Here is an 18,846-nt window from a genome sequence, read left to right on the forward strand (position 1 = left end):
CTGGAGCCAGGCTCGATTTTGGCATGAGTTGGTATTTCAGTGTGTTTGTGTGTATATTTACACCAATGTACTGTAGCAATGATAACAGGACACGGAAGTGGTTTCAAGAAGTTTCTCATGTTATGTTATGAGACAAAATATTCCTCCCAGTGTGGGATATTTCACTATTAGAAACAAGGTCGGTGGTGAGACCCGTTCTGCTTGTCAGCACTGGGCCGTCCAGAGGGTTCATCATTTAGAAAAATATGTTACATAGTGTTATACAAAATACAATGCTTCTGCCATCAGTTCTTAATAAGTTACATTAACTATTTACAGATAAAAGAAAAAAAAACATATTGGCAAGAAGTATGGTTCCGTTGTTACACATGACTCAAAATGGCATTATTTACAAGTCTATACACAAGTGTCCTTTCATTCACCTCTTACTGTGGAGAGAGAGAGAGAGAGAGAGAGAGAGAGAGAGAGAGAGAGAGAAAGAATACAATAGAAGCTGAATTAATATTCCATAAATCAAGGATGACTTCTCTGTCAGAGAGAACATAGCAGAATCATAAATGCTTTCTATTTACCTATAGGCTGTTCAGCAGAGAGTTGTGAATGCTCTCGTACGCCTGGTTGTAGATCTCGTCCTTTGCTTTCATGCCGTCAAGGTACTCTGTATAGGACAGTGCAGAAATGGTGAACTCAACCGCCATTAAGGTTAACTTTTAATGTGCACAAGTCATTAAATCCTCAAGTGAACGGGATGACATGACCTACCTATGGATCTGCAGTTGTTAGCCATCTCCTGCCTGTGTCTTAAGTACATGGGCCAGACGTGGCCGTCAAACAAACCAGGTGGGTCAGGGAGTGTGTATGTCCTTGTACTGTAGAGGGACAGAATGGATCACGTTAACGCCGCATTCAGTGCAACGCTAGAACACCTCTGAATCACGTCAAGAGCTCTTTACCTCCTCCTCTTTTTGCACTCCTCATACGGGATGGAAATGTAATAGCACTTGTCATATATGTCAAGAAGAGGCCTGCAGGGAGACGGAAATGTTCAGTTCAGTGAAATGCTTTTGGCATTGGATTGAAGATGTAGGCCTATAGGCTTTAGTTGACAGTACAAGCTTTGTAAGATCAACTTTACTGGTCCCTGGAGAGAGGGTGGCTATGTAATGTATCTTGGGTATGTTGCATGTTATGTAAAGTAAAATGTCATGGGTTAAGCTTCGGTGCATGCAAATTACCCACTTGTAGTTGTAAAGGAGGAAGCCCTCCACGATGAGAATATGGAGCTCTGTGTCAGATTCCTCAGCTTCAGGTGACAGGTTGACTCCGTGGGAGCGGGCGAACTTGGCTGGGTTCTCTTGCCAGCCCCTTATAGTGCTGACCATAGCTTCCATGTCCAAGGCAGTGATCACTGTTGCAGAACAAGCACACAGAGAACAGCACGCTTCACTACACATGAAATCGATGTGGCACACCAATGTGCTTTCAACACACATTAGTCACGGTTAGCGTATGGCGCTAGTCATTCTTTGAATTTATGACAGAACGTTACAAATTTAACGTTCTCTGCTTATAAAAGCAGAGAACGATTCAGAAATGTGCAGGGAAAGAAAAAGTACATTACTGCATGGTTTTCCTGCACGAAATCCATCTTACCATCCCACTGTCTAAAGCCGTCCTCCCCGACTTCTATCTGATCGGGTTTCTGAAAACAGTCACCAACAAAACATTGCTGCAACCTCTTAACTAGTCAGAGCTGATCACACCTGGACATGACAAGTCAAGGACTCGTCTCCACCAAAGTTGGCCTGCTAGGGCTGCACAATATTGCCAAAAGTTGTATTGCGGTTAAGTTTTGCTCAATATTGCCATTGAGATCTGAGTACTGTCTGTGTTGGTGTGTTTTTGTGTGACAAGTGTAGGAGGTGCTACATGAAACTGCATATGTATGTTGTAAGAGAAAGCAACTGTATCCTGAAATTGCTGTAGTCGATTACAATTTCAATATGTTTCTTTGGTTTATGATGCAGCCCTAGCCTGCACCGCTATGATACCCCTGCGCCGCCATTGCAGCAAGGGCATAATGCTATTCTGAGAAGGCACATGTACCTTAACTGCCCTCTTGTAATTAATGGGAGTACAGTGTGTGTTCATTCGCAACATGGAAAAAGGTGACATCAGCCACTCTTTTATCAAAATATGAAAGAAAAAAGTTTGATCAATTGGTCAATTGAACCATTGAATGTTAACTCTGGTGCAGATAAAAAGGTGCTATGGGACTAAAACGCTTTTAGTTGGGCTTTTAGTGGGGACGCTCAACCTTTTCATTGGGTGTCCAGGAGACAATCAGTCAAATGAATTACTAGGCAACTCAGATGACAAGTGCAGGTGAGATTGGTTTACTGTCATCTGCAAATAACCAATGTGCTAAAGTGCTCAAGGACAAGTCTAATATAACATAGCCTATAAATATGTCAAAGAAACAGTACATGAATGATATATCTGCATTAACTCAGCATCTACTTGAGCATCTACTTTGGTTTACTTGTATCTTGGCTGTGATTTGTTGTGCATCTTACCTTGAAAAAGTCATCCTGATGCACCACACAACAGTTTGGCAATGTCTTTATTAGTCTGTTTGTTAACGTTGTCTTTCCTCCGTTGGTCACGCTGAAATGAGAAAGAATGTTGTCTCAGTTAACTCAGACCTATGTGTAAAATGTTTTTTCTTCTTAAATTACTATGAAAAGACAAAGCAACTCTTAAGAACAAAACGTTAAATTGATTCATTGAGACTTACCCGCCAATTCCTATGATGAACTTCATTTTCACTTCTGGACTTTGGTCTCGTCTGGAATTCAGTAAGTACAAGTAGGGAACCCAACCACACACAAAAACAAACTTTCTTACAAAGTTTATTTTTCCAATTAATCTTGGTCTTCTCTTTCTTTCTCCCCGGCCAGAATGTTCCCTTCTTTTACTACTTCATTGATAGAAGATCACTCTACCGGGGTATATATAGGGTTCAACCACAGCGTCACTTTGTGTGTCACTATAGCCCACATGCACCTCAGACCAGTCCCTCCCTTTTTACTGTAGCCAATAAGGTGTTACTGTCCACTACTAATCCCTCCCTTTTACTGTAGCCAATAAGGCGCTACTGTACACTGGACCTGACCAGTCAGGGGAGATTTTAGTGGTTGCACATTTGAATGAAAGGGGATATCCGACTTTCCACCTGCTGCCCATTCTCTGTTCACACAGCGATGCAGGGGTCAGTTTAAACTGGCAGGCAGAGAAAATCCCCCATCAAATGGTAGCCGGGTTGCAGGGACCTAGAAGATAATAAAAAATCTGTGGGCCTAAGCTGTGAATCACAATGTTAATTCTCTGTGAATGTTTAGAGAGCCTGTCAAAGACAGAACAGCAGCCCAATTGAACAAGGAACTGTGGTGGAATGTATAACATCCCTGAGCAAAACATTATCATGACATGTAGATCTTTTGTAGAGGCTGCGATTATGTAAAAGTTACCATCTCCCTTCACTCATTTTGTAAATGTAGAGCATTTTATTCATATAGTGCATGTAATTATTTTATTCTACAAAAAGAAGCACAGCGTATAGTATGTGACCCGTAGGTTAATTGTAGATTGCCTTCCAGAGTTGTAAAACGTGCCTCAGACGCGCGTCTCAGACACGGTGTGGAGGGGGCCTTTGGCTTTTGAGTGTGCAATCATTAACATTTACATGATTGCACATGAAAGCCCATGATAAAGCCCATGATAAAGCTTGGGTCCTTTGGATGACAGTGCTGAACAAATCCTATATTCAGTTCTTGAGCGGAAATTTTCCATGCGTAGACAGCTTTGGGTGGGTGAAAGGAAGCATCGCTATATTTAGTTTGGCTGGTGTTTGTGTGCCTGTGTGTGTGTGTGTGTGTTTGGGGGGGGGGGACTGCTGCATCACACATAGCCTACAGTATTTCTTATGCAACCAGCTGAAACACATGGCCCCTAGCCGAGTGACTAGGCCACATTTACCCTGTTTACTACACATTATTATGACTTGTAAATTATGTTTGAACTTAGAATCTTGAAGATGTTTGCTGGGAAGTGCGTATCTCTGTGTTGTGATAAATAAATAAAATCAATAATATTGAAAATAGCAGATATACAAGCTCACATCGCCTTGCATAGCAGCATGCTGTGAGCTTGTAGATCTGCTATTTTCACTATATCTGAAATAGGGCATAAATAGTTAAATCATAATGTACTTTTTCCCTTCCTAGAAGTGTAGTGGAGTCAAAAGTAAAAATGTTCTCCTTGAAATGTAATGCAGTGAAAGTCTCCAAAGTATCAAAAATTTACAAATACTTAAAGGGATATTTCACTTTAAAAAAAAATGTTGGGTCTTTTTATCGTCTACTCAGGCTTTTGGAAGCATCCCAGATAGTTTTTAAGTTGCTTGATTCAGTATTTAGATATTTGATATTCATCAGACATGCCCCCTTCCTATACAAACCCATTGTAACTCCATTTTAACCATGTTAGATTTATCGGAAACACCCGTCCTTGGTTCTGGTGACTGACATTGTCCTTCTAATACGTGAGGAGACGTATTACGTTTTTTTTTTTAATTGAAATTGAAATTGAAAAAAACAAAACAAAAATAAAAAATAATAATAAAATAAATGAAAAAAGTAATCGAAAAAACACGGCCCCTCACGTATTAGGAGGGCAGGATGAGTCAAAAATGTTGTTTGAAGTTATAATGGGTTTGTATAGGAATGGGGCGTGTCTGATAAAATGAATATCAAATATCTAAATACTGAATCAAGCAACTTAAAAACTCTCTGGGGTGTTCACAAAGGCCTGAGCAGACACTAAAATGACCCAATCTTTTTTTTTAAAGTTAAATATCCCTTTAAGTAGAGGACACAAGTAAATGTACTTCGTTACTGTCCACCACAGTGAACAATACATTATACAGCACGTCTTAGTTGAACTTTGAGTCCTATAGATAAGTGTATAGCATGTGGAGAGTGCCATGTTTCACGCCTACAACACCTCAATGGAAGAGTGGTTGTTGACACCACGTGATGATAATGATAACACAAAGCCAAAGGCACTGTCTTGATATACTGTAGCAATGTGACATATTTGAACAAGACACCTCCTACTGATAAAATAATTGACCTTATGCCACATAAGTACACAGTCGTAAGGCATCTAAACATAATGCTGCACCATGTGACCCCTTTCAAGTTGAAACCTGATCTAATTACATTTAGAATAAAAAAATCATTCAAATGAACATGTTGGGAATTTATTTTCAAAGACTTAACAGGTTAACGGTTTAAATGATTCCCTGATGTATGTGCTCTGCACATATTACATTATTATATCATGGGGTTTATTACGGTATTTAATAATATTTTACTTTTTATATATGCATATCATATTTGTGGCGATCCCCAAACATGTCATGAGATGCTACTGCACTTGCCAATAACAACTATTGGATGGACATGATATAATTTTGATGATAGCCGGACACGAGGAAGAAGAACATATTACTGTATATTATATTATTATGTTACATTTTATTATATATTATTGTAGATTGGCAATTGGCTCTTTCCGCTACATCCCATAAGGGGCCAGGGGAACAGGAGAATTGTAATTGGCTAGTTGGTAGCAGGCGCTTCTTCCGGGGGATGATTGCGATGCTATTATTAAAAGAAAATAATGTAATAGTTGTCAACCAATTTGAAAATATTCAAGAATTGAAGTCCTTGGTCTGCTGCCAGCATGCATTGATGAGATATCTGCAAACAGACAAACCGCTGAAAGCTGGCAGAGATAATAATGCTGCTGGTAGAGATAATAATGGAGGGTCACAGATAGTAATATCACAAGGACATACGCATGAAGACTAACATTTCCAAATAACCCCCATAAATAGAGGCACGTGATCACATGACCTCATGCCAGTGTCTTCAGTGGGTACCACAGCACTGTTTACAGCTGACACAGTGTGACATTGATCACACAACTTCATGCCAATCTCTTCAGTGGGAACCACAGCACTGTTTATAACAAGTAACATCAACCTTCTTGGTCTGTATGTGTAAACAGAGATACACAGTATTCTCATAAATCATAACATCAACGTTAATAGCTTACTTGGAAACATCAAAAATATTTGTGAGCAAAACCTTGACCCAGCTACGGGGTATTATAAGGGTGAACTTTGCTTGTCATTTTGTCTTGAGTCATGTCAAAGATAAATATAGTTTAGTAGAATGGAATGATAATCATAGGACAACCTTTTGTGTTGTGTTTTTTATCATTTATTTTTCTTACAAACAATAAATGGCACATGTTCATAAATAACACTTTAAGCTATTCATTTGATTCTCCAAATATATATCTTGTCATTTGTAACAATGTATGCCTTCAGTCTTGTAAAAGTATCTCAGAAAACAGGATGTCAACGGACAAAAAAATAGACAGCATGAAACTTAACAGAGAAGGAGAAACAAGCATGCCACTTGCAAATAGAACTTTGGACAACGTTTAAATTGTAATACAACAAAGAAACAAATTCTGCTGGCGTAATATTTAATTTGAGCCTAAGGAGAACATAACAATTGCATATAATATTTGTTGCTTCTTCCATAAAATGAATAACACCCATGCTTTTTATATCAAACCAAATGTCTGTGCAAAAACCTTTCTCAAAAATACAGTATTTACACTTTGAAAATGAGTACCCAGCATGATTGGAATCAGCTTTTATGTCCATTTAGGTCCTTAATGTGTAGTTGATGTGGTGTCAAATAGCTCTGTCTCCAAATCATGCTGAGGGGAAATTTAGCAGGTACAGTAAATGAAATCAGAATTAAACATGCTGGGAAGGACTACTGCAGTTGTTGCTTCTGTTCAGGATACTACTGTAACTTCTTACACTTCTTGCATTTTTGATTGTGTTAGTGTACTGTGTAAAAAGAAGAAAAACACATGTAGGTGAACTGTATAAGGATATTTCTGATGAATACGGCTCTATTGGTGCACTAGGAGAATTATGTCTGTCTGTGTGCATTGCTGGTGGAGGCCCATTTTATTGGATACACAGTTCCTCTCTGGAGATTCTGGAATTTAACATAGATGTAGCAAGGTTAGTTCCATCTGTGCAGTACTGTACTTCTCTACAACAGTTTTGCAATGCAGCTGTAATTGTTCTTTTCGGGGAGTGATTTTGATCTGATCAATAGAGCCAAATCCCCATTAGTAGAAGAACATCAGGCTATCAGTTGGCACACTAGTTCTTATAAATTGAAACAGACACATCATATATAGTAATGCACATATTGTATGTAGTCTACTGTATCTAAAACAATTTCCTTGTCAGAATTCTGCTAATTGTAATTATTGAACAATACTGCACATCACCACCCCTCACTCATTGTTATTTATCATAACTGGAATGTCAGTGGGTGGTCCCCCTGGAAATCCACCCTGACACATATCAGGTTTGTGCAATTATTTTTGATCAGCTTCTTTTTTCTCAGTAAAAGGTTGGGAGATCATTCCCCGGGCCATTCCTGGGATGTCAGCCAAACCCCCTGCTAGGGACTTGCTGTATCAAACTAAAATGGCAGCTGTGGCAGAACTATGCTAATAATATTGTGGCTGATACAGCCACTACAGCACAGTGAGGCGATTCCAAAATATCGTAATATTCCCCTGATTTCCATACAGGCTGTGGGATCGGATTGGCTTTGCCAGGTCTGTACTTAATGTCCCTCAGTCAGTAGTACATTCCTAAAAATAGTATTGATTGCTGGTGTACAGACAGTGTTTAAAGAGCTGAGCAGATGTGGTTTATGTAACACAGCTTGTAGGTCTATAAAGTAGGCTAATGCGTACGAAGACATGTATCATAATTTGAGGCTCAACCCACGTTGAGTCGTAAATTTGCACAAATGAAACATGTCATGGCAGAGAACAAAATGACTTGGACTTACTTCACTCGCATTCCTGAAACTAGACACTTGATTTGAGTAGGGACAGGATGATTGATAGAATATCTCTAAACATTTCTGCAATTCTTTCTTAAGTCTCTGTTGCTTTGTAAGACGTTAATCAATGGAGACACATGATACAGATCTATACATTCTCGAACAAGTATTGTAGTGCACTAGTATTTGCATTTGCCTCATGATAGCCTGTGCGTGGTTCCACGTGTATTTTAATGGCACATTGGAAACTAGGGGATCCACCTGATGAGACTTGAGCCTTTGCACTTGTCGATGTGACCCTCGACATGGACGTAATAGCTGTCCACTGTGACCCAAGCATGGGGTGGCATGTCCCGACCTTTGGCATATGCACTGTGTGGATACACCCCGGTCTTTGCAGAAGGGGACACTTCCTTGTATGTCAGAGCTAAGTTACACTCGTTTGACATTACAAAACAGTTGAGGTTGAGTTGATAAACAGGCTGCTGTTGTGAAATCGGCGGGAACCCTTACCTTTAATGTCCAATGCTGCATTCCACTTCCTATGCCATCATTGATTTTGGCCTGGGAGTGAAAGATTAAGATATGAGCTATAAGTAAATATAAAATTGTTGCAGGTTTACTTAGCCATAGGCTTTGCGTTCTGTTGGTTTAATATAATCACATGGATGCAAAAAAGCTTCTTGCACCAATTCACACATTGAAGAGAAGGGATGCATAGTCTAAAATTCACAGAAAAGTGATACTGGGATTGATTGTTCTGCAGCTTCTTTCACATAACTGTGGCACATTGGGTTTATGCAGACACTGCAGCCAATGTTCTGAGTAATGAGGTCACCTTTCTTTAGGTGGTGTTGAGATGGTCTGCTGCTGTTCAAGTCTATAGGTGAGAGAGAGAGAGAGAGAGAGAGAGAGAGAGAGAGAGAGAGAGAGAGAGAGAGAGAGAGAGAGAGAGGTAATTGATTGAATACTTTATTAGACAGAAATGCAAACAGCACAAGCCTTTGCTATTGCAATGGAATATTATAGGCTTTACCTTAACTTCTGTGCTCTTATCTTCTCATGCTCATACCTTGGATAAATAGAATAAAGGTTTGTGACTCAAAGTGAACAGTCTCATTATAAGGTGCATTAATTAGAAAAAAATAAGAAAAAAAGTCTGCTACACACTTAAACAGTGAACTGAATACAAAGGCACACCAAAATACAAGACTTACTCGGCTTAGCCAATATTGCACTGAATTAAAAGAAAACACTTAATTTGACACCATATGAAAAAAGAAAAGGAACTTATTTACATTTGATTTATTGTTTGGCCCGTGTCTGTTTGTATACAATTATGTAATCAGCTAGACAGTGTGAACAGGCTTAGTGACCCAACAGTGACCCCTGGGGTCTGAGAGTACTTACTGCAGCACACAGTCTGGGATCTGCACAAGTTCCATTGGGATGATCTGGCTTAGTTCCTCCAGGGTGTGAACATAGCGGATCTTCTCCATGAACTTCACACTGCAGAGGGTCAATAACAGCTTTACACAATCACCACCATTAACCCAAAGAAGGGAACTGGAGGACGTGAATCATTTCTGATGCTTAAATTTAACCACATGTGCCGCAGCGTCCCTATTCTGGCCATGTCATAATAGGTGAACATTCTGCGAGAATAGGCCAACATTCTGCAGAACGATTTGGTGTAGAGGGAAAAATTAGGAGACAAAAAGCACAAGCCCCTGGGGTACCACGTCAGTTAACAAAGTAGCCTATCAACGATTTTCCACTGTCCCATGGGGCATTGAGGGAATTATGGGCATCACTTCCTGTTGTCAGTCATTCTGGACAGACTGACAACAGGAAGTGATGCCCATAATTCCTTAAGAACTTTGGATATAGGGTTTAACTATAAGTTGTTAGAGGAATAGTTCACCCAACAATGTATATACTGTAATTATCTACCCTTATGCCAGTTGAAACACAGATGATGCTCACTCAGTTCAAAAAGGCAAACAATACAGATCATTACTCACTGCATGTAGCATAATCCAAATCTTCTCAAGCCAAACGACTGCATTGTGAGTGGAAAATAACTATATTCACACCATTATTTAGTGCAAATCTTTACTACAGCCATTGTTGACTTTCGTGGGGCACAGTTCATGTTGTCATCACGTTTGCATTAAATAATGGTATGAATTATTCAAATCTGCCTTTGTCTTGGAGGTGCATTGATTGATTGATTGATTGATTGATTGATTGATTGATTGATTGAATACTTTATTTAGAAGTTTGCAGAAAAAAGCACATAAAAGTACAGTTCAAATACAAGGTCAACTAAATAGGATTAAAAAAAGCCAATGGCTTGTTTCAATTGGGGTCCTTTTGTACTCAATTCATAGTGACATTAAATGACAGACAGATATACACTACTATGCAGAACATCGTATAAACAGTTTAGAAATGAAAAATAAGAAAAACTAAAAATATGTACAGTAAAAAGTTTGAGGGGGGGTGCAAACAACACTTGTATCAGCATTGAGTTTGTGACACGGATTGAGTACATTACATAACCTATGGTTATGTAATGTATTGCAGGGACCTGCAGCAACCACCATCTTATGACAAATGAGGACATCCAAATGTCCAAAACGAGCCACAAAAAAAAGAGCCAAATCCACACAAGGGGCACCTTTGTTTGCACCTCCAACACACTGACGTAACATTGAGTCCCTTTCCCTATTTGCACGTACTAGGGTGTGACGTGAATGTAGCTAAAGAATGTAAGTATAGGTAGCTGGAGTCAAACATGGCACTGGGGCGACGGGGGCGTCGACACAAATAGACATGTAAACACAAGTAGACGGGTTGACATCAAGCTGGGCAGCTGTAACTAGCCAATCCAAAGCAGGCGCATCGACAGTAGCGGCCTTGAGCTACTACTGATCAGTTATAATCTAGTCTTTAAATTACATATGGTTAGTTTCCTCATTGAGTCGTTGACAACCCGCCCACAGTACTGGTGTCGACACACTGACTTGTGTCGACGCACGCCCATGCTCCAGGGCCTTGTTTGTCTGCAGCTTCCCATCACTCACTGTATTATGTAGAAATATTATGGTCATTTTTTACCTCTTTATGGAACTCTAAAGAACTGGTCACTGTGACACTGCGACTTTGGTTATTTTTGGTGTATCTGCTATGGATTGGCAACATCCCTGCATGTTATGTAGACAAAGACCTGTGTTTCAATGGCATAGATAATAATAATTATGTCAAAATTATTTTCATTTCTGGGTGAATTATTCCCTTAAGATCTGGTGCACATAATTCTGTGTGCTGGGTTGACTCCAACTGGAGCAACTATGTTGCATGTCATTCCAATTCCGTCTCTCTATAATCTCCTATCTTGGAGCAACAACGACAACAAAACTGCCTAAAATATTCTTATAAAACAATGCTTCTATGTTTTCATCTAAATGTATTGGCATAGCTGAAGAAGTTCAAACATCCTCCATATGTACAGTATTTAAGGTCAACACAATTCCATAGCGTCACTAACTATTGTCATGAAATGTACGGTATCTGTAAATTAATCGTGTCTGCACCAGCATTATCAAGACATAGTGGATTGTAATTGTCTTTATTTTTATTCAAAAGTTTGTGATGACTGTGTGCTAAGTCCCTGTGCAATGTGACAGCCTGATATCAGGCTCCTTCAAACGCTTAGTGGACCCCAAATCACCTCAAAAGACCAGCTGACCACACAACACACCACATACAGTAGAATCTATCCAGGTGCTCACCTGATGAAAGGTCTGGAGAGAGCCAGGACTGTGCGAATGAACCACGAGGGGTGAGCAATGATCAGACACCTCAAGTTCTTCTTTAACCTACAAGGACATTCAGGCAAATCATCATCATCATCATCATCATCATCATCATCATCATTTTCATAATTTTTATCACCATCACTATCTTAATAATCTTAACGATAATCAACAATTAATACATTCATTCATTCATAAAATATTAATTAAACCTATTTTATCTCACAGTGGCAATTCAGTTTTCAGCTTCACCCAGCTGATTGCTGCCCAAGTGGTCAGACTTGAGCGCAGGGGGGAGCAGTTAGGGGTTAGGTGTCTTGCTCAGGGACATGCACCTCGACACATTGCCGGGGCCAGGAATCAAACCTGGGACCTTCTGTTTCCCATGCATTAATGTTTCTCCTTTATGATGTGATGCATGTTACCTCCTGTCAATCATCTGGTAGCATCTTTTCATCCAGCTGAGGCCAGGCATCTTCCTGCGGGGCGTGGCTCCGTTCAGATAGATGATCATGTAGTCTTCAGCCACCAGCAGCTCCAGACTGCTGATAACATATCTGAGGACAACACAGACACACCGCTCATGTGATCAGTTCACTTTCTATTAAGCCCGATTCATACTTTGTCGCCAATGTCATGTGCCAAGAATAGCCAATTCACAGCACGAGCTTGTCGGTCTGCTATTCTCAACCGTGCGACGGAGCATAAATTAGGCTTCAGGATTATAAGATATAGGAAATTGAGTTTACCATGAAAGGTTATCAACCACAGAGTTTGTGATGATGATCAATCAATTGAAATTGATCTCAATGCAAAAACAGAAATATATATAGTGTACTGGATTACTTTTCCGTTATCTTTGTAGGCAAGGTTGGGCAGAAACCTTGTATCTCCATATTTCAAATTTGTCATACTACAGTGTCACCTAAAATTAGCAAACAAAAAGCTGATCTACAAGCTTAGAATGCGGTGCGGTGCTTGTAGATCTGCAAATTTGTTTAAATGTTTAAAGTGAAAATAGTTAAGTGTGTCTGTGGGTTTTATAATTATAATATATTGAACCAATGAAAAGGGTTAACAAGGGCTTGTGACTAAATAATAACTATATTGGATCCATTGGAACACGTGTTCTTTTGTCCATTTCCTGAAAAATTATGGTTTTGGTTTCCACTTGAATGCAGCAATATGATAAATCAAATGCTTTGGAATGGAAACGCTGATTAAATTGTATAACAGAATCACGGATAAAATCAAAGAATGTCTTTTTTAAATAAAAAGGTCCCAAGTGTCATTGTACAAAGACTGTATATAAAGCCTGCTCATCAATAACTGACCACTGAGAGACCACTGTAAGAACATGTATCTTACAGGAAGATGTTTTCCATGATGTACGAGTAGTCTTCACAGCTGCTGTCTGGGAGATGACAGGCTGCAAACACCACGATGGCACTCAGACCTTCCCCGTAATAACCTGAGAGGAGGGACAATATTCAGGTCAGGTCAGGTCAGTTGATGCCTCTACAGGAGACTTACAAATAATTACAGTCCAGAGACACGCACGCACGCACACACACACACACACGTGCAAGCACACACAAACACGCACACACACACACACACACACACACACACACACACACACACACACACACACACACACACACACACACACACACACACACACACACACACACACACACACACACACACACACACACACACACACACACGACATTCACACAACAACCACTGACCTCCATGCGTGACCACCCTCAGGTACGGTCTGATGGCCTGCATGTCTATCCTCTGCTCCTGGTCCCCGATGATCACCGTCCGCCACAGACGACCTGCCGAGTCTCTCTCATCCTCGCTGTCACCCGGCAGACGTTTAGCCGTGGCTACAGGGGTGTCATCTGGAAGCAAGACGCCCCAAAAGAGAACGGTTCTTCACGTGTTCTTCGAAGAACCACTTCAACCTCTAAAAGGTTTTTGGCTCAAATTTACAATATCATTATGGGGCTGGAATATTTCACATATTCTCAAAGTGTTCTTCTCTATGAAGTGCCTCTAAAAAAGCCTAGTCATACAGTATATAATGTTTACATAATATTTATATGATTGTGAGTTAACCCATTCAATCCGGGAACGCATCTACAAATGTCTTCTAAATCCTAACAGTGTTCAAACTTTTTCTTTTTTTGTATTTGGCCCCATCTCAAAATATTTAGTTCCAGAGACCCCCCAGAAGCAAAGATTTGAGTTACAAATGTTTGCTTAAAAAAAATATATATATTCAAAGATTTGCACACATTTTCATGATTTTTCAAAAGCAGATTTGCAAGCTCATAGCACGGCACGCGTTGCCACGCTATGAGCGTATATCCGCTACTTTTGAATAGCCAAAGTATAAAATAATGGTTAAAGTGGTTCAAATCTAAAATTACAGATGCTTTCCCGGTCTTAATGGGTTAAACTAAAGACAACTTGTTACTAACAAATATTCAAAGATATGTCTCTACAATCGCTGACTGACTGTAGGACCACTTGTCCTCTCTCTTTGCCTGACCTTCCCACTCCAGGTCGTTGCCGTTGGTGATGAAGTCCAGCGAATCGGTGTCGTCAGGGGTCTCGATTCCGTCCACGTTGATGTCCAGCATCGTGTCGTCGGGCGTTTCCAGTTCCAGGAAGTCGTCAGAGAGCACCGACCCATCGCTCTGGTCCAGGGACAGGTTCATCTCCGGGGCCTCCAGTGTACGTCGTTTATGCTGGGTCAGGAACTCTCCCACATCCAGACTGGTGGGTGGGTCTAGAGGGGATGTTGGAAGAAAACTACATTTAGCTTCAATTGAAAACGGATTAAAGGTAACTAATTAGAAGTTAAATGCAGAACATATGCTTTGATGATTTTTCTTTCAACATATTAATTACCAATATAACTATTACTAATATTTTGCTGGTATTTTGCAGTTTCACACTATTGAAGTGCCTCACTCAATGGTAACTTGATAATAGTTGACTATATGTACTTACTGTTGTAAGTTCTGTTGTCAGTAAGGCCACATGACTCAATGTCCCCGTCCTCTGGCAGGGGCCTGGAGACACACACGCACACGTACACGCACGCACACACAAAATGAAAATATGAAGATCATATTAATTACACAGAACAGACACAGAACGATGTGATAAGTTAATGTTAATTAACGTTTTAATTGATTTCCTCATGCGAATCGTCATATGTAATGTTTGGAATGCTTAAAAAAACAATACAAAAAACAAGGCTGAAATAAACTATGAACTATGTGTTATCTGTCTCTGCACTTTCATTACCAGTCTCGTGTTTAATAAAAGTCTCTATTGTGATTTAACTAGAGAGTAGCCTTAGAGACAAAGGCCGTCTTCGGGGAAAGTGACAGCAGTAATTGCCACCTAGTCCCGTGTGACATTATAATGACACGGCTGAACTCTTGGTGCTGAGGGACATGAAGGCGAGATAGCAGCAGACAAGTAGTTACGCGGGCACGCACACGCACACGCACACGCACACGCACACGCACACGCACACGCACACACACACACACACACACACACACACACACACACACACACACACACGTATGTCAAGTATGGACTGGTTAATTTCATGTCTGGTAATTGCTGTTATTATGCCGCCTTACCAAAGTAAACACAGGAAAGAAAGGACAAAGAAGTATATTAAGTAGCAGCACTACAGAGAGAACCAATACGCTGGTTTATATGCAGTATTTACTACTGCCTAGTAACCGTCTACTTATAGATCATTATACAGTATATGAAGGAAAGTATTCCTACTTCTGAACCACATAGTCATTCATGCCCACGTGCACACATGCAACACACACACACACACACACACACACACACACACACACACACACACACACACACACACACACACACACACACACACACACACACACACACACACACACACACATACACACACACACACACACACACACACACACACACACACACACACACACACACACACGGTAAGGAGCAAGTTAAGATCACTGCTGCTGCATAATGACTAGAACGAGGGCAGGCATGGAACTGGATGTGTTGCATGTGATGTCATGGGATCATTTTCATCGTTTCATGTACTGACATTCTCAGCCCAGAATGTACAGAATGTTTGAGTCACATCTTTCCTCTGATTTCTCTGCATATATATATTATAGAGAGTTTAAAGCGCCTTTATCCAAAGCACTTTCCAATGAGTGTTACATTCACCCATTCACATACTGTATGTATTGACATGAAGCCAGGAGGAGCCAGGAATAGAACTGAGTAGAGAGAGTCGCTCTACCTCCTGAGTCTCTGCCATGTGTTGACAGTTGACATGGTACACCCTGTCCCTGATGGTGTAATTCATGACTATATGTTAAGTCTGCTGCCTTTTGATTGCATCATTCGCCTGAATTGAGTAAATTACTGTAGATTAGCATTGTTGGATTGTTTGCTTAAGTCGTTTCTGCAGTTTAATGCTTATAACCATGAATCATATTGCACACACATACTGTACAGACAGACACAGACACAGACACAGACACACACAGACAGACAGACACACACACACACACACACACACACACACACACACACACACACACACACACACACACACACACACACACACACACACACACACACACACACACACACACACACACACACACACACACACACACACACACACACACAGGGATACCTGGGAAAGTCCTCGTCCTGCCAGAATTCATCTTTCACCTCCATGTTGTCCATGCGTAGTGTGACCTCTGCTGTACCCATCCTCTGCCAGGACAGGCTTCAGCTCACTGTGAATGACACAGGACAGATCATTATCAACACAGGCAGGCAGGCAGGCAGGCACGCATACACATTAGACAGAACCATCATCCGCAACACAGTAGACAGGACCACTGCCCCAAAACCACTTCTTTAAGATTTTGTTTCATTAATCACAGGACGTTGTGCTGAGGATGTACAGGGCAAAAATTGTCAATTTAAATTTAACAGTGTACCAATGGACCCTGGCAAGTACCCTATTTTCCCTCAGTAATTCATAACTTCATACAAATTCAAACAGTAAGACACCTGGCAGCAGAACACAACACAACCACCACAATCTTTTACAGGTGAATTCTCGAGAATCAACACAAAACCAACGTTTGTCAAATATTTCACCGGTTAGTGTGCATTGCACAAACATGTTCCAGTGTATGTTTTGCTATGGGCAAGGACTGTGATGATAAAAAAGTGTGTTTACACGGTAAAATCCTGTTTTAATTTAACTGAGAGTGTACAAATTTGTGCAAATTTAACACTCTCAGTCATAGATAGATAAATGAACACTGATGATGATATTACCGTGCACCTTCCACACAAGGACACAAAGTTATTAACCATCACGTTTTGAGCCAAACGTCCATAAGTGGTAGCGTTGCTGATCACGTGAGCTTTCAGTATTATATAACCAAACAATGAATCAGAAATAAGAGAAACATCCGCTTATTGTTGCCAGTCCATTTCTTTGCTGAACAACACATCAACGTATAAATCATGTCACGTGGTCAGTTCTGTGTTGCTGGCCACCGAGGCACGAGGAGCAGTCATGCATCTCTTGTGTGTGAAAGACTAGGGACCCCCGCACACACACACACACACACACACACACACACACACACACACACACACACACACACACACACACACACACGGTCCAGCCATACAGTACATCAGATCTTTCCATTGTCCATTTGTCCACTGACATGGTACTGATGTTTCATACTGCCAGACACATTTTTCCGGGACATTCAGCAAATGGGGCCTAAAAGGCCACTTGCACCAGGGATCACATGGTGAGCGGGCCGTAGAGTTGTCGGTGCAGGGTGATTGTGTCTGAAATGTTTTCCAATGTACGACTCTATGCGATTGTTCTGCTAATTCACAAGGCTTTAAAAAGAGCAATATGATGAAATAGAACTTTTTGTTATGAATAAGATCCATCAAGGGGAATTCTCATCTCCTCTGTTACTAAGTGAAGTATCTCAGTTTGCACTTTGAGAGAGTTCTAAATGAGCACACCATAACGCATCCTATGCTTTCACTGTTAAATGTGGAGCAAGAGAGGGATGTACTGTATTGTAGATACCGGTATGCAAGAATCAAGGTCGTTTCTTGAGCTATATCATGTCCAGTCTGCGTCAAAAGACTCACTGTTCAAAGTCATGACCTTGTAATTATAAGATTCCTTCTTATGTGGGGTAAAGAGACATTCAGTCATGCAGAATAATATAGGTCTTCAAAGAGGCCACTTGCAACAGCTGTAGCAGTTGTGGGCATTATTTGTTGTCTTTATTATTATTGCTGTATTATTAAATTATTCAAGTTGTGTGTTAAAGTGTTCTCCAATCATTTCCAGCTTGTTTTGCACAGTTATTGTTCATGTGGGTCCATGAAGTGTAAGTGAAACTGAACTTTAAAATATTCTAGTTAAGAAAAAACATGAGATCAATTTTGCTGCGTGGGATGCGAATACATGACCATAAGCATCTCAAATCTAATCAACATGCACAGAGGGAAGCGTATAATTCTAAGCTCATGATACCGTAAACTTCATTAACCCCGCTAATCGTGTGACTGGCTGAGAACAAACTAGAAAATTCACACAGAAACACAAGATTAGCGCGTGTATGCTTTGTTATCAGCACAGATGTCATTTGCCAGAGCGCCAGCTGCTCATATAGTGTATTACTGACTGATGTACACAGAAGCAACGTTTGCGTGGGATTTATGTCCAGATGGCGGGCCGGTTCTACTAAACACATCCTTCACTCTATTCCCCCAACTCTGTCTAGCAAACTTAGTTTAAAACATTTTATCTCAGAGATGGGGCGGAGGGTGATTTTTAGTTTTCTTAACCACTTAAACCCTATACACTGACCGGAGTCCCTCAGGGC

General features: G+C 40.5%; 2 protein-coding genes and 1 long non-coding RNA gene across 5 annotated transcripts; 1 reads left to right on the forward strand and 2 right to left on the reverse strand.

Annotated features, from left to right (window-relative positions):
- Positions 1-98: 98 nt before the first annotated feature.
- On the reverse strand, positions 99-2,969 carry LOC308094075 (nicotinamide riboside kinase 2-like). 2 transcript variants are annotated; one of them, XM_080440525.1, is made up of 8 exons: positions 2,798-2,969; positions 2,577-2,667; positions 1,654-1,702; positions 1,240-1,408; positions 954-1,025; positions 763-869; positions 573-658; positions 99-428 (listed from the first exon to the last, which is right to left on the reverse strand). In XM_080440525.1, the coding sequence occupies exons 1-7, from the start codon at positions 2,821-2,823 to the stop codon at positions 573-575; spliced, it is 600 nt and encodes a 199-aa protein (XP_080296651.1). In that variant the 5' UTR covers positions 2,824-2,969; the 3' UTR covers positions 99-428. The 2 variants fall into 2 exon arrangements, with proteins under 2 accessions (XP_080296651.1, XP_080296652.1); XM_080440526.1 differs by lacking the exon at positions 1,654-1,702.
- Positions 2,970-6,366: 3,397 nt separating this feature from the next.
- Positions 6,367-16,703, reverse strand: LOC308093319 (caytaxin-like). Its single transcript, XM_080439652.1, has 12 exons — positions 16,596-16,703; positions 14,873-14,934; positions 14,409-14,648; positions 13,597-13,755; positions 13,211-13,313; positions 12,268-12,399; positions 11,819-11,905; positions 9,432-9,530; positions 9,058-9,093; positions 8,860-8,901; positions 8,535-8,585; positions 6,367-7,151 (listed from the first exon to the last, which is right to left on the reverse strand). Exons 1-11 carry the CDS (start codon positions 16,673-16,675, stop codon positions 8,564-8,566), a joined length of 1,062 nt encoding a protein of 353 aa, XP_080295778.1. The 5' UTR covers positions 16,676-16,703; the 3' UTR covers positions 6,367-7,151; positions 8,535-8,563.
- On the forward strand, positions 11,741-14,548 carry LOC308093320. 2 transcript variants are annotated; one of them, XR_013933875.1, is made up of 4 exons: positions 11,741-11,868; positions 13,213-13,346; positions 13,619-13,827; positions 14,422-14,548. It is a non-coding gene; the product is annotated as an uncharacterized lncRNA (long non-coding RNA). The 2 variants fall into 2 exon arrangements; XR_013933876.1 differs by having other exon boundaries at positions 13,213-13,336.
- Positions 16,704-18,846: the final 2,143 nt, after the last annotated feature.

The sequence above is a fragment of the Gymnoscopelus braueri genome, assembly GCF_963280865.1.
Source record: "Gymnoscopelus braueri genome assembly, chromosome: 10".
Taxonomy (NCBI): domain Eukaryota; kingdom Metazoa; phylum Chordata; class Actinopteri; order Myctophiformes; family Myctophidae; genus Gymnoscopelus; species Gymnoscopelus braueri.